The 27,949-nt window shown below is 46.0% G+C and overlaps 1 protein-coding gene across 2 annotated transcripts; it reads right to left on the bottom strand.

Moving 5' to 3' along the window:
- Window positions 1-480: 480 nt before the first annotated feature.
- Window positions 481-27,136, bottom strand: TKTL1 (transketolase like 1). 2 transcript variants are annotated; one of them, XM_055338580.1, is made up of 13 exons: window positions 27,003-27,136; window positions 22,326-22,443; window positions 17,697-17,794; window positions 16,604-16,795; window positions 16,393-16,520; window positions 14,754-14,947; window positions 11,134-11,298; window positions 8,110-8,266; window positions 6,360-6,490; window positions 4,549-4,632; window positions 2,867-2,963; window positions 2,611-2,730; window positions 481-1,340 (listed from the first exon to the last, which is right to left on the bottom strand). In XM_055338580.1, exons 1-13 carry the CDS (start codon window positions 27,134-27,136, stop codon window positions 1,168-1,170), a joined length of 1,791 nt encoding a protein of 596 aa, XP_055194555.1. In that variant the 3' UTR covers window positions 481-1,167. The 2 variants fall into 2 exon arrangements, with proteins under 2 accessions (XP_055194555.1, XP_055194556.1); XM_055338581.1 differs by having other exon boundaries at window positions 22,326-22,425.
- Between the last annotated feature and the right edge of the window lie 813 nt (window positions 27,137-27,949).

Raw genomic sequence — 27,949 nt, 5'->3', positions numbered from 1 at the left:
TAAATGCGCAGGAACAGAGTGGGCCCCCAAGAGGACTCCCAAGTGCCAGTGTAGTTCCTGGGTCTCTACCATATATTCTAGAACAAAGACCCCTGATGACCACTGAATGAGGGAAATAAAAATTAGTAGGACTGTAACAGACACTTCCAATCAATTATAGATTTAGTTTTCAACCTTGGTCCCATCTTTAACTTTTTTAAAAAAGATTTTATTTGTTCAGAGAGAGAGAGAGAGGCAGACACACAGGCAGAGGGCCGCACACTGTCCTCTAGCGGCACACCTCCTAATACCCTTTCCGTGGTCTTTTGTTGCAGAGAGCGTACTCTCTTTCCTGGCTTAGAAACTTTGTCCTTAATTTGAATTTTTATCGAGGAGAAACCAAATCCCACATATGAAGCACAAAAGAGTAAAGCAGCTGGTTTTTTTAAACATTTTATTAATATTAACTAGTATCCTTAGCAAACAAATATAATTGAGCTAACAGTTTGGTGTGATCACTGGGCAAATAAGTCATTTCTGAAACCTCACAAAAGAGCACACTGTGGAGACTAGAACTAGTTGTGTCCTCTCTTCACAGAACAGTCACTGCAAGCAGCACAGGACATCCTGAGAGCTTTCACTGCTGCTGCACAGCCTCTGCACTGTTAAGGGGAAATGAAGGCAAACACCAGAGGTTCCAGAGCAACTGCAATCACACTGTCCCCAAGAAGCTGCAGGTAGGACGGCAGCACACAAACTCTCAAACTGGGACAGCAGTGTGTGGCAGGGTGCGACAGTGCCACAAAGCCTTAGTGATGCAGTCTACAGTTCAATTTACTTCTTTACTTCTAGGAAAACACACATTTAAGAAACGTACCCTACACTGATCTCCAGCCCAGTTACTTATTGTCTTATCAGAAAACTTTTATCTCCAGTCCAGTTACTTACTTATTGTCTTATCAGAAAACTTTTATGTGGTTCTCTTATCAGCTATTCTCTTATCTATAACCTTATAACACACTTTAATGAGTCAAAGATATGCACTTGTATATGTAGTTATGGTTTAACAGGAAGACAGTTAACTTGTTCTACTTTTTAAGAAGAAAACAGTATGATTTAAATGATAGTCTGGCAACAGGCATAAATGTACGGTACAGAAGCCAGTCTTCTAAAAGCCAGTTATGTATTCTAGTTCATTAAAATACATTTCACGGCCACTATGATATGTCTGGCACTGACTCCAAACATATCCAGCAGCTCGCCCGGCTTCCCACTGCGAGGCACTCCGGCCACTGCCAGCTGATGGACCAAGATGTCAGGTTCCATGGAGACAGCTGCACAGACAGCCTCCCCGATGCCACCTGGGGAAACAAGGGACATGAGGAGGCTCTGTTCTGGAATTGGCTAGTCAGCTTTAAAGCCCCTAAGTATAGAGGCCTCTGAATTTGCTGGTTCCTAGGGAAAAATATTTTTCACTGGCCACTGATTTATCTAACAGTCATCAGTTGACTAGCCAGCAGAGTTCTCATTCAAAATGTGGGTCTCCAAATTGCTCCCAGCCCCACGACACTCCCCCCCAAACTGCTCTCAACTGGGGCTCCACCGATGCAGGGCTCTGTAAGCTCAGGTTCTTAAAGCTGTCGGGAACTGCCAAACGATTAAACCAACCAATAATATATACAGAAAAGAACGACCAGCAGGCCTGAAGCTGTTAACTTCAGCAGAGCTACCTGCACGGATGGCCCTTGGGGGACACCTGGGCAATGGGCTGGTGCGAGGCCCCTGGAGTGACTGCTTTCCTCTGGGAGTCAGGAGAATTGGTGCATGCTCCCAGAGGGGACCCGTGTGACCACCACCCAATAAAACCTGCGGTCCTGAGTCTCAAGTGGGTTCCTTAGGTCTCTACGTGATGCGTTTGCCACTGCTGGAGAACGGAGAGTGCTCACTGGGACCCTCATGGAGGGGAGGGAGAGAAGGATGGGAAGGTGTAGGGGTTCTCCACCCCTGCCCTGTGTCTTCTTCCTTATGGGTCCTAGTGTGTGTCCTTTCCCTAGAATAAACCTCAGCTGTGAAAGCACTCAGAACGCTCCTAGAAAATCACTGTAGGACACAGGTATGCTCTTGGGGCCCCTGACACAGGAGCACATGGAACTCCCCACTCCCTCATATGCCCCACCTAACCTTCCCAGCTCCTTCTCCCTGACACACAGTTTTTCTGCATTTACTGTGTTCTCTGCTTGCAAGGCACCATTCCCATTTTGGGAGGGAAGCAAATTATTAATCACTGAAAAGTCAAGCACAACTGTGAAGCTTTTCAAGACCCCTCCCTACTCACAATGCTGAGTTAGACACTCCTTTGTGCTGCCACTGAGCCACTTGGGCACTAGGTGCTATATACTATGCTGGGGTCACACAAATGAGTATGGGTATGACCCCACCCTAAGGAAGCAGTGTAGGTGGATAAGAGACCCCTAAAATGATACCCTTGCAGCAAAAGAGCAGTAACAGAGGTTGTTGGATTAGTGCCTGCCTGGATGACACCCAGAAACATGTCATGCTTCTAACCATGGGAAACAAAAACACATCCCGCCAAAGCAGACATTCAAAATGATCCTCAAGGCCTGTACATACCTTCTGGGTAGTGGTCCTCCACGGTGATAATACGGCCACCTGTGGCTTTGGCATTGGAGATGATGGTGGTAACATCCAGGGGTTTAATGGTAAACAGGTCAATGACACGGATGGAAATATCTGGAGAACAGCAATAGCAGCTTTGTATGTGAAACAGACTTACAATAAAAAGACCAATTAGGGCACATGAGGCAGCCCAAGTCCTACCTCTCCCCAGCTTAAACTTCAAAATCCAGCTGACCAACAACCAACTGACCTTCCTTGGAAAGATCTTCGGCAGCTGCTAGAGCTTCATGCAGAGTAACTCCAGCTCCAATAACAGTGACTTTGTCATTGACATCATGGCGGATGACCTGATGATGTGCCCATAAAACAAAAAAGCTGTAGTTACTACAGAGTGCATCTCCAAGAGAATACAACACCGCTATGCTGCTTTTCTCCAATCCTACCAATTTCACTCAATAATTCATTATAAAAAAAAAAGCTGAATTGGCACACTAACAAGGACTCCCTTTTTGATAAAACCTACTTCATGTTCATTTTACAAATTCATTCATCATGCTTTGTGATTTATGGTGCCAAATTACTAAGTTCTTAGAGAATACCTTTGGCAAAGGAGGTGGATTTCAAACTGGGATCTGAAAGGCAGGCGGCCAGAAGCAAGTTGTATGGGCCATGTGCTGCAGACCACAGCCTCATCCAGACAGGGTCTAGAAAGGCACCCTCTCTGGACTATTTGAACATCTTACTGGGGCATGCAAGTTATGAGAAAGCTCTGCACATCACATGATGTCACGGAGACATTCCCCCTCCCCGCCTGCCCCTGAACCCTTACAGGCAAACACATGGTCTTGAGTTTCAATGGGGGAGTATAGGCGGGGAACAACTGAACCTGGAGTCAGTAGTAAAGGTGAGTACTGCCACTTTCTCATTCAGTGCTGCCCAGCTACCTAGCAGCAGGTCACAGACTGTTCTGGATAGGCCCGCAGTTTTGCAGCACTAAAACCAATCACTGCTCACTCATTCTGAGCATTGAAAACCATGAATTCTGCAGCAGCTTGACTCTTAGCAATCAAGTCAGAGGTCACCTGTTGCTCCTTTCAGCCTGGCTATTGCCCCTTTCATAATTTAAGTATTAATGATATTCTAAAAAAACCTAAAGATAAAAGATATAAAACTTTCTGATGCAGCATGATCTCCATTATGTAAAATATACACATATGCCTAAAAGAGCTGGAAGGAAACATGCCCCAACACTTGTAAGCCCTGCTATCCAGCTGGTGCAGCAGAGCCGCTTACTTTTTCCACAGACTGCTGGTTTTCTGCACACATGGCCCTGACAGAGACCAGGTCAATGCCCAGGTCTGAGTTTTGCTCTTGCTGCTCACTAGCTGTGAACCCTGAGTAAGCTGCTCATCTTCTCTGACTCTCATCTACAACACAGGGCTGCCAACAATTTGTGCTTCTAGGGCTCTTGTGAGAACACGGAAGACAGGAAGTGCCCAGTGATGCTAGCCTTTATCAGGCCAGTGGGCAACGCATTCACATTCCCTTTTATTCTTGGCTTGGATCTGCAAACCCCCAATCTAACAGATTACACATTTGAAATAGGTTCTATCATTTGTTTATGTTGAGGCTGTGGTAATTTACACCCAAAAGACTCAAATATCTTTTAATTGTTAACCACTTTATCCTTAAGAATTCAATGAAGAAAGAAGAAAAACTCCCGTTTGGAGAAAAGTTCACCTCAGACTGACAGTGACAGAATGTTCCTTTCTGAGAAAATCAGGCAAAGGTCACAACTGATTAAAAAAAAAAAAAACTAGAGCAAAGAAAGGATCAAGTCTTGACTGTGGGGATACCTAGTGCTAGCTTTAGACCACTAATCTCCATCTGAAATGGTACTAGGAGACTCTGGGGGAACTTTTAAGGCCTTACCTTGGCCTGTCCAACTGCAAAGCTTTCTTGTGGGGTGTAAATAACTGCAGTTTCCGGTCGGCTGGCTCGAATATAGCACATCCCCTAGGGCATAAGTTAAAACCAGAGCCACAGTTTAAAAAAAATCAAAATTTCCAACTAATAAATTCATTTTAAAAAAGGGGAGGGGGAGGAAGACTTAGTTCTTTTGACTAAAAACAAAGTGCATGTTTTGGAGCAAAGAATAAGCATCTACAACCACTGGCAAACAGGTCAGGTATCCCTGATCAGATTACTACCAAGCCAGGCAAAAGCCTAGGTAGGACCCTGGCAGATGCCCTGACAAGCTTTCTATGCTGTCACATTCAATGATTTAGGAAAGCTTTCCCAAATATACAGGCTTGTTCAGTCTTCACAAAACACAAATTCAGGCCACACCACTGACTCACATTTTAATACAAAGCCCAGAACACAATGTTAAGCAAGCAACTAATTTTTGTCATAATGGCTTTTAATACTTCATTCTTAGAAATACCTTAACACACTAGAATATAAAAAGACTCGCTATTTTACCAATGAGAGGATGTAAATATGTTTATCAACTTGAACACATAAATCAGAGTATAAATGAACACTCAAGTGTCTAAAAGTATTTGTTAAATCACACACATATTTAAACTATACATTATAACCTGATATATTAATTTAGAAATACAGGTTGTGTTCATTCCTTCACATTATAAACCAATCCTATTCAGTGTTTTTATTGAGATAAAATTACTTAAGTGCTCTATGAATTCTGACAAAGGCATACACCACGTGACCATCACCCAAGTGTGAATAACATTTGCACCTGCCAGAAAGTTTCCTCTGGTCTCTCTCTCCACTCTCCCCACCTGAAAAGCAACCTCTAATTTCTATCACCACAGCTTTGCCTCTTTTGAGCTTTTGAGAGATGAAATCTTCCAGCACAGAGGAGATCACTCTATATATGCACAGACATAAAGCAATTTCCAGAATATAGTAAATTAAAAAGTACAGAACGATACAGTGTGAGCCCACTTAGGTTTTAAAAAAAAAGAATCATATGTCTCTAATGTGTCAGAAATGCTTAGGAACTTGTATTGCCCATCCCAACCATGCCCAGGGCTGTCTATGCAGGGCCATGGGTGGGCATAGGGATGTGTAGTGAGGACAGTCTGGGGTGACCATTAGTTGGAGCAGCTGAAAAGGTACAGACTCTGTACTCTAGCCTCCCCTGCAGCTGGGTTCTGGACAGGAATTAAGTTGAGTCCATCTGCTGCTCTTGTGTGAAACTTGAGGAGCAGCAAGTGGGGCAGAAGCCATACTCTTGCCTTTCTAAGTCGTTTCTGAGGGAAGACCAGGGCTAAGGACTCGGAGGTTTGTTTGCAGTGGAGACACTGGCCACCTTTCTGGATGTCAGGAGACAGCATGGGGTGTGTCTAAGGCCAGTATCTAATAGCTCCCTGCTGGAGCCCACTCCTGTGGCATTGCTGACAGCTCCCTTCTTGGGAGCCTCTAGAGCATCCTCTCTTCTCAAGCTGAGCTCTGACCCTCAGGTGCCCACTAGATGTTGTTTGGCCTCCTTTCACATGGTCTTTTACATGATCGTGCTTCCATTTTATGTGCTTAATCATCTTTTTGGGGGTAATTTTTCTGCTTTTTAAAAGAATCCTTCAACATTATCTTCCATAATGAATATTACCTTTACACTAAGAAGGAAAAATGGGAAAAAACCCAACCATCAGTTTCAAACTAGTAGCAGAGCCCAGAAGCATTTTGTCTTCAACCAATGTCCCCTTAAAAAATACCTTAGTATTGGCTGCCAGGAGAATAGCATGCTCAGTTGAGGTGGCATCACTTGGATAGAATATAGTGCAGTTGGGAACAGATCGGAACATGGCTAGATCCTCCAGGGCCATCTGGGAGGGGCCATCTTCACCTGAGAAAGCAAAGCCACAGGCCAACAAAAACATGATCAAGGGTCAACTGGGAATCTGCCCTCTTCTGGACAAGCAACAGCTTACTGCCATGGGGGCCCCACACCTGTAGCAGAGCCCTACAAAACCGTCCAATTCTTGGGTCTTATCTGGCCCTGACTCTTGCCAGTGTCTGGCACTTGATCATTGGCACTGCTATCCATGGTGACTCGATGCTCTTTTCCCTGAGCACTGGTAGCCAAGTTGGCCCCATCAAGTCTCTGTGCCCCTATCCTCTTCTCCTTAGGAGGGTCCCCTCAGGCTCTGTCCTTCCTTCTCTCCTCTCCTCTTCTATATTCTCCATCAAGAGACTGGAATTTTCAAATTGAAGCAGTCTTATTCATTTCTTGAGACCTTCAAAGTAGCTGAGCATACCTTTGGGGCACTCTTGAGGTGCTGTCTGAAGTAAAGGGGCCTTAGGGTATGTGTGGGAAGAGAGCTTCTGGCCAGAAATACTATGCAAAGAGAAAGCCCAATGTACACTGGGGCAGCCCAGCTCTTCCAGCTAAGAAAGGGACTGTCACACTTTGTACACTGCCTGGGACAACTATCTAACCTTAGGACCCCTTGTTCCTCTGGTTGGACTCAGAGCCAGTTCTCTACTTAGCAGACTGATTTTAACAGAGCACACCTGGCCCCAGACAAAAACCCTGGACCAGGTCCTCTGCCTGGCTCACTTCTGAAATGCTGTTGGCCCTTCTCTCCCCCACTCTACACCTACCATCTGGCCCATTCAGAGACTTCTGGTTAAGTCCCAGAGAGGACTCCCAAGCCCCCCTCCCTTTAGGATTCTAGCAGTTTAAGCTGCCACGTCTACCTGGATGACCTAACTCCACTACAGACACGTCAGGTGCCTCATCTTTTCCACCAAGTCCTCATTTCTGTCATTCATAAACACAACTCCCTGATCTCTCTCAAGCAACAAACTACTAGACACTTTTTTTAAACTTTTTGTGCAATTTTGGACTCCTGTACCTGTCTGCAATGTTGAGCTTTCCTCAGACTCACCCATATTTTCTATCCACTGCTAATACACACCATGTATCTCAATCCTTTCTCTGACTTCCCTGTTTTCTGTTGTCATCTAGCCTGTCCCACCAGGTTAATGTCCCAGAGCTGTATATGCCTCAGCTTCACTCCCCTGCATCCCACTCTTCAATGCTTCTGGTTCCATTTGACCAGCCTGCTCAGCTCAGGCAGAGAGCCCTGGGCGAGCTATGCTCCTCACTTCCCTGGACCCATGCTGCTTATCCCCACTTAGAGAGTACCACACCAAGAGCAGAAAGGAAGTCCGTGATACTGGGCTGGCCTGATTCATATCCAATATGCAGCTCAACACATAATGGGCACTCAGGACAGATCACTGTTTCTCAATGACTAAAAAAGCAAGCACTTTACAGTAACACCAAGAAGTCCTCTCAAAAGTAACCCAGAGTGTCTAAAACTTTTAAAACACAACATGGCGTTAAAAAAGAGAGGTTACAAATCACCAAACATCATAGTATATTGGCGGTTCAACTGCTCACATGCCTTCTCTGTAAAGGAGTAAGACTATCAAAATGAGGGCACTGAGAAGTCATACCAATGGATACCCCACAGTGGGACCCAATAAGGTTGATGTTGGTTTCAGAGATGGCTCCCATACGGATTTGATCAAATGCTCGGGTCAAGAAGGCAGCGAAGGTGCTAACGAAAGCAACAGTGCGACCACGGGTGGCACATCCCAGCGCCACGCTCACCTGCAACAGAAAGAGGACAATCAGAACACCCTTGGAAAAGTTGCTCTATTAAAAAAATTAAAATGTAAAAGCCTTAAAAAATGAAACCTAGTAGTACCCCAAACCTGGCAAACCCATGGTGTTCCCTGAACTGCCGGAAAGCATAAGGGGAAATGTGGCACTGACCGGATTCCCTCAAATCAGAAAGATAGGAAGAGCAGACAGATAAGGAAGCTAGGGACACACAAAGCCTCCCCCCACAGTCCTTCGGGTCTCCTTCTGCACCCCCTTCTCATCCCCTCACCTCACACCTCCTGGGAAGTGAGAAGTAAACAGTGGAGGCTTTCCTACTGGCCCCCAACCACTCACCTGCTGCTAGGAGACATGGCAGCTCTGCACCTACCATGCTGAGTCTCACCCTTCTCTCACATTCTGAAGGGGATCTCCAATAGTCCAAGTATCCCCCCTCCTCCTGGATTCAATTCCTTTCTCCCTTTCTCTTGGATCATTCTCTCACCTTTGAGTATGTATTAGTATCTTCCATCTTTCCCTTTCCACCTTGTCCTCCCCCTCCAGATACTAACCTTCATCTATGCTCTGCTTCATAGAAAACTGCTCTCAGCACCCTCCCTTTCCCATTTCCCTACTCTCTGCACAGCCTCTTTTGTGTATCACTAAAAGGCTTTCATGCATAAAATCATTAAGGCAATAGAATGGAAATAAGAATTTAAGTAAAGGAACTTCTGACAACTAAGGAGAGTCTTCATGTAACCTTTAATTGGATAATTTCAATATTGATTTAAAAAGTCTCAAAATTCAATATATGGAAAATTACATCCTTACAGCTACTTAAATTTATGATAAGAAATTCAGATGTTATCTTTAAACTAGGCAGAAAACATAGTTTAGAAAAACACACTCAGTGGTTTGGAGAGCAAATGCATTTGAAGACAATTGATCTACCTAACCCCTCCCCCAACAGGTAACCCTGACCACCCCACCCAGGGCCCAGAGCTCCCACATCCTCCAAATCCACTCTTCCCCCACAGTTTTGTCCATCTCAGGAAGTGACAGCACTCTGTGCCCAGGTGCTCTGGCCCACTCCCGAGTGCCAGCCTTAGCTCCTGTCCTGACATCTGTCCTATAGCATCCTACTAGTTCTCCTGCCCAGATTCCAGAAGATTCCACTTCTATCCAACCTGGTCCAAGTCCTCACCTCCTGCCACCCCCCACCAACTTCTCTGACAAGCTATTCTTCACACTGCAGGGTCCTGTGAAACACATCATGTGGTTTCCCAGCAAACTGCAAGAGAACCTGAGACACTGAAAGTGGTCAGTGAAAGCACCATATGAGCTGGCCCCTGGTTACCCTGCCAAGTCAATTTCCTTATGTACTCACAATGTTTCTGTCACTCAGTCCTTCCTTCTGTTCCCAAGACAGCTCAGATTTGGGCCTGCCACAGAGGTAGCTGTGCCCTCTGCTGGGAATGCCATCCTCTGGGTATGTGTATGGCTCTGTCGCTCAAGTCTCAGCTTAAATGTCACCTAATCCAAGAGACCAACCTTGACTGACCCTAGCCACTTGTACTGTACACCCCAGTTTCACCGTGGCACTGGATACCACCTGCTGGCTGCTGCTTTACTAGTCTTCTTCCAACTGTGAGAACATATCAGTAGGCACAGAGTATATGCTAATGAATGCTGCTGACTAAAGAAATCAATGAAATGGGGAGCCAGCTTTCTGATAATAGACTCAATTCAGCAAATTATGGATTGTATTTTTTCCATTCAAACAGGAAATAATGAGATCCACAGAAAAGCGTACATATTCTTATAGATGCAATGACCTACTTTACTGAACAGGGCGGCTTAAATTCTAATACCAACAAGGCCAGAGAAATACCATGAGTGAATGTGCAGGCTGGCAGAGGCAGGGACATGGCCAGCTGGCTGTGGACAAGTACCTAAAGGGAGCCCCTGCTTGGCTCCAGCCAACTGGTAGCAGGATGGAATGCTGTCTCGGTGCTGACAGATCTTCCTATTCTTCAAGAGAATCCAGAAATTTGGATTCTATAAATAGACTAATTTTAACAGCTGACCACGAATTTTAAAAATTTACAAATGCTATTTGTTCCAAATAAAATCTTTCTGGTTATCCCGGTGGTCCCATGAGATCTGCTGACCCATAGTTTTCTGGCTAGTGCTGTTTTTGGCCTCTACGATTTGTAGATAGATATGCATTGTCCTTTCTGGTGGCACAGAGCTTTAGAAGTCAGTGTTTACTTGGATTAACGGCTTTTTCTCGAGAGAGAGAGGGGGTGTCATGTGGGGATGTGTACATGCATAAAAGAGACTCCCTGGTATTCTGAGGAGAGACTGAAGCACTGGTATACAGAACAGCTGAACTCAAGGCCATCTTGAGGCTGCAATTAGGGCAACATCTGAGCATCTATGATATAGTAGGCTCTATGCTACAAAGGAGAGAAACCAGTCCTTTGTAGCTTTCTCAATCTAATGGCCTCTGGGTGGTTGTAGGATTGCTTGGTATTGGACTTGGCTGAGCAGAAAGAGAGGGAACACCTAATACTCCTGGCAAGCTTGGGGTACTTTGGGCCTGGAGCCCTGGGGTCATGGCTGAGACTCTTGGCCTGCTGCCCTGAGTGGACCTGGTTCTGGGCAGTCTGCTATGCCGCTCCTTGCAGTCCCAGAAGCCACTCCACAAACTGCCTGGCTATGCTCTACTTGTTTCCTCAGAGACATTTTTTCCCTCCAGTTTCTTTGCTTTTATAAATGGAAAGAAAAACTAATTTGAGGCTGGCCTCCTGTGTCCAGCAGGCCACACTTAAGTCAGTGAGAAGGCCCAAGAGAGATGCCCACAGCACACGTACCATGTTTTGCTCAGCAATAAAACATTCAATGAAACGCTCAGGGTGCTCCCTCTTGAATATGTCTGAGAAGGTGGAGTTCTTGGTGTCACCATCCAGCACAATGACTCTATTGTTTGCATGGCCCAGCTTAGCCAGAGCCAAACCACATGCCTTCCGAGTAGCTATCTGGAAAAGTCGAACAGCAGAGTTTCTTAGTGCAGATTTAAAAAGAAGATGGAATTTTGTGGATTACAAAGTGTCTTCTACCTTGATAAAGAAAAATTCATGATTCACCAATAAACTCTTTAGTATCACAAAAATGGATTGCTGGCCAATCTTAAATCCATACTTGGCTCACTGGGTATCAATTCTCAACAGTAGGTTGATTCTTTTGCCCCATTCATATACTTCATCAAAAATTTAAATGTACCAAAATGCAAATGCCTGAGATTTTTTCACTATAAAACTCAATGTTCACTGCAAGTATTATCCCATTAGGATACTATTTGAGATTGGACTGAATTTATGGATTAATTTAGGGGAGAACTGACATCTTCACAATATTGAATTTTTGTACTTAGAAATCAAAGTTTGGCATTTCCTCAAAATGTTAAAGAATTACTACATGACCCAGCAGTTCTACTCCCAGGTATATGCCCAAGAGAAAAATGTATCTCAACAAAAACTTGTACACAAATGTTCAAAGCAGCAATATTCACAACAGCCAAAAAGTAGAAACTAAACCCAAATGTCCATCAAGGACTGAATAGGTAAACAAAATGTATGGTACATTCATAAAATGGAACATTGTACATGCCACAACAAGGACAGACCTGGAGAGCACTGTGCTAAGGCAAAGAAACTAGACAAAAGGCTCACATGTTGCATGACCCCGTTTATATGAAATGTCCAGAATAGGCAACTTTATACAAATAAAGTAGATGAATGGTTACTAGGGGCTGGACAGAATGGAGAGTGACTGCTAATAGGTGTTGGGTTTCATTTTTTTAAGATTTTATTTATTTATTCATGAGAGACAGAGAGAGAGAGAGATATGCAGAGACACAGGCAGAGGGAGAAGCAGGCTCCATGTAGGGAGCCCGATGCAGGACTCGATCGGGGTCTCCAGGACCAGGCCCTGGGCCGAAGATGGCGCTAAACCGCTGAGCCACCCAGGCTGCCCCATCTTTTTTTTTTTTTACATTTTATTTGAGAGAGTGTGTGAACAGGAGTGTGTGTGTGGGGGGCAGTGGCAGAAGAGAGAGTAGCAGGCTCCCCGCTGAGCAAGGAGCCCAATATGGGGCTAATCCCCAGGACCCTGGGATCATCACCTGAGCCCTAAGCCAGATGCTTAATTGACTGAGCTACCCAGGCGCTCCAGGTGTGGGGTTTCTTTTGGGGGTGATGGAAATGCTTAAGATTGAGTGTGGTGATACTTGTAGGATTCTGTTAATATACTTAAATCTTGAAATTGTACACTTCAAATGGTTGGATGATATAGTCCTAATAAAGCCACTATTTAAAAAAATAAGGTTTGGGGACACCTGGGTGGCTCAGCAGTTGAGCATCTGCCTTTGGCTCAGGGTGTGATCCTGGGATCGAATCTCACATCAGGCTCCCTGCATGGAGCCTGCTTCTCCCTCTGCCTGTGTCTCTGCCTCTCTTTTTCAGGACTAAATAAAATCTTAAAAAATAATAAAAAAACAAGGTTTGCTTCTTCACTTGTCTTTGTTCATTCATCAAAACACCTAAAATATTTTTTTGGGGGGGAGGGGGAGAGGGAGAGAGAGAATCTCAAGCAGCCTCTATGCCCAGCATGGAGCCTGATATGGGGCTTGACCTCACACAACCCTGATTTCATGACCTGAGCCAAAACCAAGAGTCAGATGCTTAACTCAATTGAGCTACCCAGGCACCCCTAAAATATTTTTAAAAATACGTAATTCATGTGGACAGTACAGAATTCAAGTTCTGAAAGCCTATCGAGCAAAGAGGCCATCTTCTCTCTGATCTCCTGGCCCTCAGCCACCCAGTCCCCTGTCCAGGGGTATGCAGAAATGATAAGTCTATGTAGCTTTTCGGGAGTGGTCTATGCACAAATATTTGTTGAGCACCCAGGTGCCCCTATGATGCCCCCTTTTAAGATTTTCTGCACAAAAAGAGAATTATACTCTAAGTTGGTTTACAACTTTAAAAAATTTTAACAATGGGGTGCTTGGGTGGCTTTGTCAGCTAAGCATCTGCCTGCGGCTCAGGTCATGATCAGGGGTGGGTGGGGTCTCCCGCTCAGCAAGGGGTCTGCTCCTCCCCACTCATGTTCTCTAATAAATAAATCCTTTAAAAATTTGTTTAAAAATTTTATTTATTCCTGAGAGACAGAGAGACAGAGAGAGAGAGAGAGAGGCAGAGACACAAGCAGGCTCCATGCAGGGAGCCCAACATGGGACTTGAATTCAGGATCACACCCCAGGCTGAAGGGAGCGCTAAACCACTGGGCCACCGGGACTGCCCTAAAAATTTTTTTTTAATAGAGATGCCTGAGTGGCTCAGCAGTTGAGCCTCTGCCTTTGGCCCAGGACGTGATCCTGGAGTCCCACATCCGGCTCCCTGCATGGAGCCTGCTTTGTCTCTCATGTGTCTCCTTTGCCTGTGTCTCTCATGAATAAATAAAATCTTTAAAAAAAATCAAAAAATTCAAAAAAATAAAAAATAAAAAAATTTTAATAAAAATATAAATAAAAATTCTAATAATAATTTGGGTGAGCTCTTAGCCTCTACCTGAGTGGTTTCTAATTTCATGAGCGTTTAATGCTGCAATCAACATTCATTCTTCTAGATACATATGCACACTTGTGTAGGATATATTCCTGTGAATTGTACTATTAGTTCAAAGGGTGTGAAAAGTTAAGGTGCTGCCAAAGTCTTTATTAATATGTGCTTTTTCCTGATTAACACCTTTCTTCCGCTTTTTGTTTTCTAATTTCTTGAAGTAGTCTGTTCACCTTATCTTAACCCATTATTACCAGGCTAAGAAAACATAAAGCAATACACTAAATGTCTCTAAATAAAGAGGAAAAAAACCCCCAAAAGATCAGAAAATATTTTCTTCCTCCTTGGCTCATCACCTTGTTTCCTTAGGTCCTGAAGACACTGCCTATTTTGGGTCTGCTATACTGTACCAAAAGGCAGGATATAAACATGGTAAAAAGCTTATCAGGGTTTCATGCCTAATTTGTATCCTTTCTGAGTAACTGGTTTTTGATCAACTGACCTACTTCTTTCTGTAATCCAGGGAGTAATATGTTCAAAAGCTAGGCCCAGCCAGGCTCCCACCCTTAGAGCAGACAGGATTGTGGCAGTTTCATGCACATGAGACCATCAGACCACAAACTGAATTTTTCAAACAAAAGCTACACAGTACTAGGTGCGAGTGAGTACAACTGACTGACAAGAAAATTCAGACTTAAGTTTGAAATTCAAAGAATACATATAAAAAATAGTAAGAAGATAAAATCATCTCTATTGCTTATAATTTTTAGTTACATGTCATGCAATCTAATAACTGGTTCATCCATGGAGATCAGAGTAAATGAAGAGTCCTGCGTATTTTTAAAAAGCAGAGAACAAAACAGTTTGCCTACCTGCTCACCAACTGTGTAAGCAGGTGGAGAGGCCATTTCTATATCCAGGATATTGACTGGAGGAGAGTCTTCAATAGGGGGTTTTGGTTCAAGATTCTTGTTGGTCTCTATCTGACTCTCAATTAGTTTGATAATTGCATCAGCTCTTTCTTTTGGCATTGGCTTTCCATGCCAATTTTCTGCATCTTCAACACCTGCAACCAAATAAAAGATGTTAGTACTCCAAGTATATAATTGAATGTTAGGTCATCTGAAAGACATCCTGATAGAAAAGATGTCAGCCAAGGACTCACAGGAGTAAAAGCCTGGTACAGTGGCACAGGGAGCCTGAGTTGGTACTGCAGCCACACAGGACAGCTTGAGAAGTCCCAGAGGCTCTTGATGGGGGGCCACTGGCCCATATGCTGTTGAATGGAGGGAAGAGTGTAGGACAGGAGGCTGGAGAGACAGGCAGGGTGGGCCGTGGAGGGTCCTGTGTGTATAAAGAGTTTGAATTTTGTCTGAAGCAAGACAGGAAACCACTGAAGAATTTGAAATGGGGAGGTGACTGATCAGATCTTAAATGTAGGAAGATCACCATGGTGGCTGTGTGGAGACTGGCCTAGGGAGACTATAATTAGGGAGAGATGACACAGACAGGTCTGAGCATGGGAGATGGAGAGCAGTGAGCAGAACTGATATATACTGTAGAGGCATTATCAATTAGAACTGATGGCAGACTGAAATTGCACGTAGGAGAAACAAAGTTAAGTGAAGGCAAATACCAAGAATTCTCCCAGGAGCAAATTGGTCAAGTGGTCATTTACTGAACTGGGGATACCATAGTAAGACAGTAACTTAGGGAGGAATCACAGGAACCATTTTACTCTAAAGCACCGATATTAAAACACACCCGTAATCACACCCTTTGCAACTATTTGTACTTGAAATTATTGACTTCAGGCGTCAGCTTTGAAAACTGCACGATGACTTTCAAGACACCCTTCCTTCCCCGACCCTCAGTTCCACAGGTATCTTTTCCCAGAGGTGCGCCACTTCACTAGCTCCCTATGTGTCCTGCAAGACAGTGTGGGCACAGGCAAGGGTGAGTGCACGTACACATGCCTTTATTTGCGTATGAGTTTTCAGGCACATAATAAGCACACTTTCTCACTCTGCACCCCTTTGCAGATCACTCTCTCTCAGTCCTCTGATGGACTATCCTAGCCATTCCTCCTGCACGCAGAAAATCACTGCTCACTAGCTGGGCATCTGGGCTTCTCCTGCAACCCTAATTAGATCTGCTATCTAGAAGGGCTAAGCAGGGACCCCTGGGTGGCGCAGCGGTTTAGCGCCTGCCTTTGGCCCAGGGCGTGATCCTGGAGGCCTGCGTCGGACTCCTGGCATGGAGCCTGCTTCTCCCTCTGCCTGTGTGTCTCTGTTTCTCTCTCTCTCAGGAATAAATAAAATCTTAAAAAAAAAAACAACAACAAAGAAACAACGAAGGGCTAAGCAGAACAAGAGCCTCCAACACATATTAAAGGCATAATCACTGAGCACTAAGCCAGCTTGTCTGCCTGGCCATCCTGAGTCTCCTGCTGCATTGCTGTGCAGACAGATGTTTTTAATAACCCTAAGCAGAAAAGAAACATTTGCTTACTTGGAATGCCGCGGCCCTTGAAGGTCTTGGCCACTACAGCAGTGGGCTTGTTCTTCACTTCACTCGCCTGCCAGAACACCTGGCACAGTGCCTCCACGTCACGACCATCCACCACGTAAGTATTCCACCTGTCAACCCAGGAGGAGGCCAGGTTACAAGATGAAGGTGGGATGGAGCAGAGAAAAGGGGACATAAAACAGGATACTGTTACCCAAATGCTTCACAGCGCTTCTGATAGATGTCTATGCAGTGCTCAAGGGGCAAGCCACCACTGTGGCCTACGCGGTTCACGTCGAAGATGGCCACGAGATTGTCCAGATTGTAGTGGGAAGCAAAAGCCAGTGCCTCCCAGACAGAGCCTTCTGAGGATTCACCATCTCCCATGAGGCAGAACACCCGGTAGCTGGGGCAAGCCAAGAAAGGTTAAGACTGTGCTTAGGGATCCTCTGGGTCACTCAAACAAATATATTTCACGGAGAGAAACAAAGGAACAGACTGAAAGTCGCTTCACATCATTAAGTTCCAAAGCCTATTTTCCTTGTCAATTGTGTCCAAACTCCACAGCTAAGGAAATAACTTTAAAAACTTGGGCCTCACAAGACGGGCTTCACCGTTGGCTATTTTCTCATTCTAGCATTCCTCTGCCGCTTCCCTGGGACCCACAAACAACAGGGGATAGGGAAAAAGTAGTGCCCTTAACACCCAAATGACTTTCTAGATAAAGTTTCTTTGTAAGCTTCGTTTTAAGTACTGCCATCTTCTACTTCTGACCTTACATATTTACGATAGTAACAATCAAAACATTCTACCTCAGGAGCATATGTTCTGTCATGAAAAGTAAACTTCTACACAACAAAAACACAAGAATGTTAATATCAATAAAACAATCCATATCCCACAAAAAATTAAAAAAAATTTACCATAGAATAGGGACTTAGACCATAATGAGAGATGAAAGAGCCACTGTAGAAAAAGAACCCTTTCATTATTAACTTACAGGGTCCCCAAGGCAAATGCTCCAGCTATTCACTCTATAATGAAGCTCACTGAGAGGTAGAAAACAAAGTCATCACTCTTAGAAAATAATAGAAATAAACCAGTTTCCACACTGCAGGCAGCACTTAGAACTCAAACCAGAGAAGCCAGAATAGTTTCCAGAAACACGATTTCTTTACTGTTTGGACACTTGGTAGTCTAAGCTTTTAAAACAATCACTGTTCCCCAACTAATAAGCAATAAATAAAGCCACAGTACCTGAGTGGTAGGGTGGGAATAGGTAAGCAGTTACTGGGTAAGCGCCTTACCTGGCTTTGTCAAAGTACTTGCCAGTATATGCCATCCCACAAGCGGCCCCCAGTCCTTGCCCGAGCCATCCGGTTGCCACATCAACAAATGACAGCCTCTGTAAGAGAAGGGACCAAATGAACCTAGACACACAGGCTGCCTTTTGGGGTTAAAATCCTCTTTACCACACCCACATGCACCCCAAGTCTCAGATCAACATCACAGACAGGGGAAGCCATAGTAATCCATGGTCAACTGGACCTGTGGGAACATACCAAAGGACAGTTTCTCCACACAGCAGCCTAAATGGAGCCCAAGAGCAAAGCACAAAATATAAGCATGAGCCTTGCCATTTTCACCAGGTCTTTTCTCGAGTCATGCACAAACCAGGTATTCAATCTTTTTGGAGAACATGGGTTCTTAAACAGAAACCAAAAACACTGAAGAAGATTGCAATTTCCCTGGTCTGAAAAACTCAGTCAAATGAGGTTTCAGAAGTGGTCATCTAGAATGCCAGAAATGAATCACTTTACACCACTCTCCCCTCCTCCTGCCTGTGTCTATGCATAGAGAAAATCTCTATCTCCTGGAGAGAATGCCCTCTAGGCACCACAAAGCAGGGTGAAAACTCCCAAGCTTCCAAAGACATAAGGAACCTATTCAATGCTTCCACTGCCACCACCTCGAACTGGCCACAAACATCTGTCACTGCAGTGACCTCCCAACTTTCCCCCGTAGCTGTTCTCAACATAGCCACCAGGGGGAGCTTGTTAAAACCCATCCACTCCTCCCGCTGCGGATCTCCATCTCCTGCCAAGTAGAGCCCAAGTTCTTGCACCAGCCTGTCTACTCCAGCCCCCATCTGACAGGTTGGTTATCTAGGTTTACCGTCTGACCCTTCCCACCATGCAAATGTCAGTTCCATTCAAGCCAAGACTTAGGTGTTGCTGCTACCGAAGATGGGCCAATGGCACTTGTTAGTCTCATCCCTCTCCTGTCCAGCTCCACCTTACTGCTCTGCTCCTCCTAGGGCTCTTTACCTTCTCTATTTTCTTCACACACTTTGTGGCTCCAGAGACTCCCTTTCTGTTTTGTATCTCTAGCCCCAGAGAACCATCCCACTGAATTTTCTCCTTCCACTCCATGGTTCCCAGCATCTGGCCCCCAGTTGCCTGGTGTGCTCTTGGACTGAGCCAGGGCTCCACACTCAGACCAACTCTGCTTCCCCCTTGCTTTAAAGCAGGGGTGGGGAGGGGCAGTAAATGAGCTCACTTCCTCTTTAAGACTTCATTTTGTGGGTACAATGAAGAGTCCCCTTCAGGCAACAGGAGGCTGTAGGACTGAGAAGATTGGCAGGAACCAGCATGATGCCTGGCATCAGAGAAGTACTCCCACATGGGGGTTCCCTAAGAACCCTTATGCTGGGTGTGTGCGTGTGTGGGGATACACTAATTTAAGGGAGACAAAGCTAAAATAAAAATGCAAGCAATGCACTGTGCGCGCTCATTTTTCAGATGGTACTTCTCACCTTTGTTCTGGCACAAAGTATGCCTCAAGAACAAGTTTACAAAAAGGTCATTTGGCTTCTTCCCTGGCCTGCTTGACTGGAGAAAACAAGAGCTGATAAAACAAAAACAAAGGCCTGGTGGGGGGAATAGGGGGATCACAAGACCCTCCCCACAAGCCTTCATAGTACCTCATAGTAATACTGATAGTGCCAGGCCTGAACAGTTAGCCTCCTAACACAGTTGTCTGCACTGGACATTTACACCTCGCAAGCACCAATCGTGAAGACCTTGGCTCCTCTGCTGTAGTAAGTCCATTTATTCCATTCTCAGCCAATGCCAAGATAGACTATGCTCCTTTGTGTTTTCTCTTTGCTTCCAATTTTATCTGCTTCTTAAATCTGATGTATATATAAGTTCTGGCACCTGAACAGTGCCCAGCCTACTACAGCGCACCACAAAGCCTCTGTATTTCCCACTCATTTTCTTTTTTCCCCTTTAATCCCTTTCACTATTTTTTATATTCCCCATATGAATGAAACAGAACATTTGTCCTTCTCCAATTGACTTACTTCACTCAGCATAATCAGAGAGAGTGACAAAACATGAGAGACACCTAACTCTGGAAGACGAACAAGGGGTAGTGGAAGGGGAGGTGGAGGGGGGATGGGGTGACTGGGTGACAGGCACTGGGGGGGGCACTTGACAGGATGAGCACTGGGTGTTATACTATAATGTTGGCAAATCGAACTCCAATAAAAAAAATATACAAAAAAAAGCCAAAAAAAAAAAAAAACCCAGAAAGCCTCTTTATCCTTCTAAGGCCAATGACTGTGAATATGATACCAGCAGTTATGGGACAGTCTAGCCATCTTACTATTTTTTATTTAAAATTATTTATTCATGAGAAACAGAGAGGATAGAGAGAGAGAGAGAAAAGCAGAGACAGAGGCAGAGGAAGAAGCAGGCTCCATGCAGGGAGCCTGACGTGGGACTCGATTCCGAGTCTCCAGGATCACCCCCCCTGGGCTGAAGGCAGCACTAAACCCCCAAGCCACCCGGGCTAACCCATCTTATTATTTTTTAAACCAGAGATCTGAATGCTCATCCTGTGTTTGTACACCCACGTTTGTTCAATTTTTATCATGAAAGAAGGTCAAGCTCGTAAAGAAGTTGTAGGAACAGTACAATGAAATCCCATATGCTCTTCACCTAGATTGCTAATGCACCACTTTACTTCACCTTGCCCTTTCTACATGCACACTCACAAATTTTATTTTTTACCAAACCTCATTTGAGATAACATTTCAGACATTAAGACATAGATTATAATTAAAACCCCAGATACTTCAGCTATGTCCATATTCTGATTTTTTAAAATTTTTTCCCCAAAAATGTATTTGACAGAGTACGCACAAGCACATGTGCACGAGCACGCGCGTGCGTGTGAACACACACACACACACACATACACAGGGAGCAGCAGAGGCAAAGGGAGAAGCAGCCTGTCTGCTCAGCAGGGAGCCCAACATGGGGCTTGATCCCAGGGTCCTGACATCATGACCTGAGCTAAGGCAGATGCTTAACCGAGAGCCACCCAGGTGCCTTTTTTTTTTTTTTGAAGTAGGCTCCATGCCCAGTGTGGAGCCCAACATGGGGCTCGAACTCAAGACCATGAGCTAGCTCAAAAGTCAGATACTGAACTGATTGAGCTATCCAGGCACCTTTAGACTTTCCTCTTTCAACTAATTCCTACTGCCCAAATCTGGAGTTTCTGTTTGTATGTGGTGCTCAACCAGTTGAGTTTTAAATGTTTTGCTTACGACACACAAATTTTCAAACAGCATCAAAAGAACTGCATGTTCTAGACTGACCTTCCTTTTAATATTACTCCTCTTTCCTCTCCGCCAATGTCATGAGGTACCTGATACTAAGTATAATGATAAAGACCCTCACTGTGTCAGGTCAGATCTACGTAGAAATAGAAAGTAAAGATAAGGGGATCCCTGGGTGGCTCAGCGGTTTGGTGCCTGCCTTCGGCCCGGGGCGTGATCCTGGAGTCCCGGATCAAGTCCCACGTCAGCTCTCTGCCTGGAGCCTGCTTCTCCCTCTGCCTGTGTCTCTGCCCCCCTCCCTCTCTCTCATGAATAAATAATTAAAATCTCAAAAAAAAAAAAAAGAGAAAGTGGGATCCCTGGGTGGCGCAGCGGTTTGGCGCCTGCCTTTGGCTCAGGGCGCGATCCTGGAGACCCGGGATCGAATCCCACATCGGGCTCCTGGTGCATGGGGCCTGCTTCTCCCTCTGCCTGTGTCTCTGCCTCTCTCTCTCTGTGACTATCATAAATAAAAAGAAAATTAAAAAAAAAAACCTGGTATCCCTCCCTAAAAAAAAAAAAAAAAAAGTAAAGGTAATTAACAGGTGGACTCTTTCTCAAAATTAAGCTCAAATTTCCTTGAGCTCAGCAAGTCAGATCCACTGTTGCCCACCTCTACCCAGGCAGCAGAGGATGGGAGCATGACCCTGTCAAGGTGGGGGCTTTAGTGCTAGGTGGGATAAGGCAGGGCACCAATGAATGAAAGGAAGGATGGCCAGTTGCCATAAGTCATGGTTCCTTCCACTGTAGTCCTTGCTAGAACACCATTTAGATCTTTATAAGATGCCATGATCTGAATATTAGTGCCCCCCCAAACCCATATGTTGAAAGTCTAAGGCCCAAGGTGATGGTATTAGGAGGTGGGGGTCTATGGATGGTTATTAGGTCACAAGGGCAGAACCTTCGCAAATGGGATTAGTTTACCCTTATAAAAGAGGCCCTAAAGAGACTAATTCCCTTCTACTATATGAGGATACAGTGAAAAATCTGCAACCAGGAAAAGGACCCTCACCAGAATGGGACCATGTGACCTTGATCTTGAATTTTCAGCTTCCTACACTGTTGGAAACAAATTCCTATTGTTTATAAGCCACCCAGTCTGTGGCTATTTTGTTACAGCTGACTAAACAAACTTCAACATGGGGCAAAAAAAAAGAAGAACCAAAAGGATAAACTGCACCCATTTCAGGCCTTATTGCCACATGGTGGCTTTTCGAATGATTTTAAGAGCAAGCATCTGAGCAGGCCCTAGGCTCCTGTGCTGACTTACCTTAGAGACGATGAAACGATCATTGTCTGGGTTCTCCGGGTCCTCCTGTTTGTATCTCATGATGTGGAAGAACAGCACGGACATGATCTCAGCAGCACTGCTGGAGGATGTGGGGTGGCTTAAAAATAGACATAACACAGGTCATTTTTTACAGGTAAGTGATTTACCAGGGACATGGTACATGAGTAGGCCTTTTTAGTACATAGGCTCTCCAGGCGTGGAAGCAGCAGTCATTTCTCCCAGGCGTGGAAGAATCCAGCCAAGAAAAAGGGATCCAGCACTGCTGCTTCCCAAATCCATCGCTTTTAAGGTGCTGTAAGGCCCAGTAACCTCGTAACCCCCCCCACTCCCCCCACCCCCCATGGAGAGAAAGACCTCAAAGACCAGCCCCCTTCTATCAATGGAGCACCTGCATATTTGGGGGAGGTTCCCCTGGTGACACTGTAAGCACATGAATATTCTTTAACTTGTTTGAATTTATCTGTGATATCATTAATCAGAAATACCACAAAGCAGAAATAAACCCGTGCAAATATAAGAAACTAATATTTAACAAGAAAGGCAAAAATATTCAATGGAGAAAGAACAATCTCTTCAATAAATGAAGCTGGGGAAATTGGATATTCACAAGTGAAAACACAAAACTAGAAATCCTACCTTACACCACTTACAGAAATTAACAAAAGAAGTTAGGATTCAAATGTAAGAACAAAAACCATCAGATGCCCAAAAGAAAACAGGAAAAGGGGATCCCTGGGTTGCTCAGTGGTTTAGCGCATGCCTTTGGCGTGATCCTGGAGTCCTGGGATCGAGTCCCACATTGGGCTCCCTGCGTGGAGCCTGCTTCTCCCTCTGCCTGGATCTCTCATGATTAAATAAATCTTTTTTTTTTAATTTTTTAAAATTTATTTATTTATGATAGTCACACACACAGAGAGAGAGAGGCAGAGACACAGGCAGAGGGAGAAGCAGGCTCCATGCACCGGGAGCCCGATAAGGGATTCGATCCCGGGTCTCCAGGATCGCGCCCTGAGCCAAAGGCAGGCGCCAAACCGCTGCGCCACCCAGGGATCCCTAAATAAATCTTTAAAAAAAAGAAAACAGGTAAAGATCTCCTTGACATAGATCCTCATACTGATTTTTTTGGGGTATGACAACTAAACCCCAAGGAACAAAATAAAAAATAAATGAGTGAGACTACATCAAACTAAAAAACTTCTGCACAGCAAAGAAAACCATCAACAAAGTGAAAGAACCACCTACCTACAGGATGGGAAAAATACTGCAAACCATATATCTGATAAAGGATTAATATCCAAAATATATAGAAACTCATACACAATAGACCCCCCAAATCAGTTAAAAAACAGGCAAAGAACCTGAACAATTTCCCAAAAAAGATATATGAATGACCAATAGGCACAGGAACTAATGCTATCACTATTCATCAGAGAAAAACAAATCAAAAACCACAATGAGGGATCCCCAGGTGACTCAGCAGTTTGGCGCCTGCCTTTGGCCCAGGGTGTGATCCTGGAGTCCTGGGATTGAGTCCCACATCGATCCCACATCCCACATCGGGCTCCCTGCATGGAGCCTGCTTCTCCCTCTGCCTGTGTCTCTGCCTCTTTCTTTTTCTGTGTCTCTCAGGAATAATAAATAAAATCTTAAAAAAAACACAATGAGGTATTACATCATCTTTTAGAATGGCTATCATCAAAAAGCCAAGAGGTAACTACCAAAATAAGCACTGCTCTTAGAAAGCAGTTGACATGGGAGTCCAGCCACTCCCTCCTTAATTTAGGAGGGAAGAGGGGACAGAGCAGGGGAACAAAACCAAATTTCCATAGCCCTTGCCTCAACTTTCAGAAAAGATTTTCTGTCCAGCTCATGTGTGTTAACCATTTCTTCTTTCAAGGTTCACAATTAAAAAATGGAAACCTAAACCTCTTGCCTTCCAAGTAGCCCTAAGTGGATGACATGGTTTAAAATATCGTTAGATACCTTTAAAAAACAAATAAATAAAAACTGCTAGATACCTTTAAAAATGCAAACCATTATTAATTTTGAAAGTGAAAGGAGCAAAATGAAAAAGTGCAAAAAAATTCCAAAATATGCAATCTGGAACACATCTAGACTGTACTTTTAACATAGCTCAAGAAGGAAAACAAGATTTTAAAAAGAGACATCATGCAAAATATTTTATTCCACTATTACAGAAATTAGAAATCAGTAACAGAAGGAAAACTGGAAAACCTACACATTCATGAAAATTAAACACCACACCTTTTAAAAAAATAGTTTACCAGGGAAAGAAAGTGTGCAACAGAAAGCATAAGGGGGGAGGGAAAGGGAGAAGCAGGCTCCAACCCAGAACCCTGGGATCATGACCTAATGGAAGGCAGACGCTCAACCAAATGAGCCACCCATAACCCATAAACACCCTCTTAACCAATGAGTCAAAGAAGAAAACAGAAAATTAGAAAAGAGAAAATTGGAAACAAACCCAGCAAACTCTATGGAATACAGGAAAAGCAGTACTAAGGCAAATATACAATGTAAATGTTCACATTAAAAAATAGAGATCTCAAATCAAAACCCGTAACTTACAACTTAACTAGAAAAACTAAACCCAAAGCTACCAAATAGAATAAACGTCAAAACAAAAATAGACGCAAACCCATAGAAAATCAAAAAAGATCGGTTCTTTAAAAAGATTAACAGAACCTATCTTTCCACTATATTAAGTAAAAATTAAAAAAACTTAATTTTTAAGCATACTAAATTAACTTGAAATTACCAAATTTTTTTCAGAAAAGAATGGTACCAAAAAATTAAAATGCTACCAACTGTACAGAAATAAAAATGACTACACAGTACCATAAAAGAAGCGTACAGCAATAAATCAGTTTAACCTACAAGAAATTTCTAGAAACACAGAATTCAAGAAGGCTGAATAAAAAATAGGAAATTTTTTTTAAGTAGGCTTCGTGCCCAATGTAGGGCTTAAGCTCCCCGGCCATGAAGAGTAAGTGCACTACCCATGCAGCCCGCCAGGGGCCCCAGAAATAAAAATCTTAAATAAACCCATAGCTAGCAAGGAGATTGAATCAGAAGTCAAAAAGCTCTCCACCAAAAAGAAAACTCCTGACCTGATGGCTTCGCTGGTGAATCCTACCAAATAAAATAGCTAGACAACCAACATCAATCGTCCTCAAACTCTCCCCCCAAAACCTGGGGAGAACACCGAAACTAAGGCGCCGCCTTGTACCAAGGGCGCTCAAGCAAGCCCCTTCCAGGCCAAACACGCTAAGAACACGGAGTCGAGCCTCCTCAGCAAGATTCAAGCTACTGTAAAGCTCCTTTGCTCCCACTCGCACTCGCCCCTCGCGGGCTTCCCTTTGTTCCAGCCCACGTGCTGGCCTCGGGACGCGGGCGTCGAGCGCAGCCACTCACGGAAAAGCCCCGCCCCGCTCGGCGTTCGGCGCCAGCCCCGCGGCCATCCCGGGATTCAGCCCCGCCCCCCCCCCCCCCGCCAGGTTCCTCCCACCAAACCCCGTAAGGCGGCAAGGCCACAGCGCAGCGGCCAGCATTGGGGTGGCATCCACGCTGCCAGGGCCGTAAAACAGGGCTTTTACGACCGAGCCGGCCCAGCCCCCCACAACCGGACTGAGCCGGCTCAGCCCCCAACGACTCGACTGAGCCCGCGCAACCCCCCACAACCAGACTGAGCCGGCCCAGCGCCCCCCACGGCTCCATCGAGCCCGCCCAGCCCCCCACAACCGGACTGAGCCGGCCCAGCCCCCCACAACCAGACCGAGCCCGCCTAACCCCCCACGACCAGACTGAGCCGGCCCAGCGCCCCCCACGGCTCCATCGAGCCCGCCCAGTCCCCCACAACCGGACTGAGCCGGCCCAGCCCCCCACGACCAGACTGAGCCGGCCCAGCCCCCCCCACGACTCCATCGAGCCCGCCTAGCACCCCACAACCGGACTGAGCCGGCCCAGCCCCCCACAACCAGACCGAGCCCGCCTAACCCCCCACGACCAGACTGAGCCGGCCCAGCGCCCCCCACGGCTCCATCGAGCCCGCCCAGCCCCCCACAACCGGACTGAGCCGGCCCAGCCCCCCACAACCAGACCGAGCCCGCCTAACCCCCCACGACCAGACTGAGCCGGCCCAGCGCCCCCCACGGCTCCATCGAGCCCGCCCAGTCCCCCACAACCGGACTGAGCCGGCCCAGCCCCCCACGACCAGACTGAGTCGGCCCAGCCTCCCCAGGACTCGACCGAGCCCACCAAACCCCCCATGACTGGACCGAACTCGCCCAGCCCCCAACCGCCTGACTGAGCCCGCCTAGTCCCTCAACCGTCGACCGAGCCCGCCTACTCCCTCGACGCCCCACCGAGGCCGCCTAGTCCCCAGACGACTGGGCCGACTCCGCTCAGCCCCCCGACGGCCCCATCCTGTACCCCGAAGACCAGACGAAGTCGGTCCAAGCCCCCACGACCGAGCCCGCCCAGCCCCTCAACGAGCGGACCGTCCGCTCAGCCCCCTCCGACCGAGCCCACCCAGGGGTGCCGCCCCCCCGCCTCGACGGCTCTCTTCGCTTTAGGTTTTTGTCACCGCCAGGCCGGCCACTTGGGGCCACGAGAAATTGGACGAGGGAACCTTACCCAGAGCTTGAAACGCACGTGGCCCTGATGGAGTGGATGCGCAGGCGGTTGGCCATGTCGCGCAGCACCTGCAGAGTCTTCGAGTCGGGCTTGGCTTCCTCGGGCATCGGCGCGGGAATCTTGGAGTCCGCCATCGCTGCCACCACGCTGGCGTCTGACGAGTGAACGGCGCGGACTGTCTTAAGTAGTGTCGGGTGCGCTGTGGATCCCTCCGCGCCGCTCACTCCGCGCGCTGAGCTGTGGGGCCTCGCGCCAGCCCGGGCGGCTCCCTCCGCGCCACGCCCTCCGCGTGGTGAGGCCCGGCTCCCTCCGCGCGCCACGCGCCACCTTCTTCCGTGCGCCTCTTACCCCAGCTCAGTGGACTTTGAACCCTTGGCCTTTGCGTGTGGACATTGATTGAAATAAATTAACTTCTTTATATGTTCCTTTGTGGTATCAATTCGAAGAGGGCGGCCTCCGCGGCGGGGGGGGGGGGGGGAGGTCCAGGATGTACTTTTGTGGTGATGCGGCCGGGCTGGAACTAGACGTTGCACACGTCCCGCATGTGCTGAATGTAGCGAAGGGGACTTCTTCACGCTCTTTACAGTGTTACAATGGTGAAGTTGCGCCGTAAGCAATTCTATCGCAAAAAAAAAAAAAAAAAAAGCCACGCTAGAATTGTACTCTTTGTTGGTCCCCTAGCCTCCAAAGCAGCCCTTCCCCGGGTAGGCTTTTCAACAGATGCGGAACGCTGTCCTCAGTGTGGTGTCCTTCTGCTGACCTCTGTCTCTCTAGAACCTTCCGTAGGGCAGGCCACAAGCTCCTTGTGACTGCTGGCGTGGCGTTAGCCCAAAGCTAGCCTGCAGCTTTCACGATGGAGCTTGTCTGCTGGGAGCTCCCAATCTCAAGGTCACAATGTAGTCTCAGGGAGTTGGTCCCCTTGACTTGGAGGTGATCTTACAAAAATC

This window comes from Nyctereutes procyonoides, unplaced genomic scaffold, assembly GCF_905146905.1.
Source record: "Nyctereutes procyonoides isolate TBG_1078 unplaced genomic scaffold, NYPRO_anot_genome, whole genome shotgun sequence".
Classification (NCBI taxonomy): Eukaryota; Metazoa; Chordata; class Mammalia; order Carnivora; family Canidae; genus Nyctereutes; species Nyctereutes procyonoides.
The sequence above is the reverse complement of the archived record's forward strand: the minus strand, read 5'-3'. Positions and strand labels throughout refer to the sequence as shown.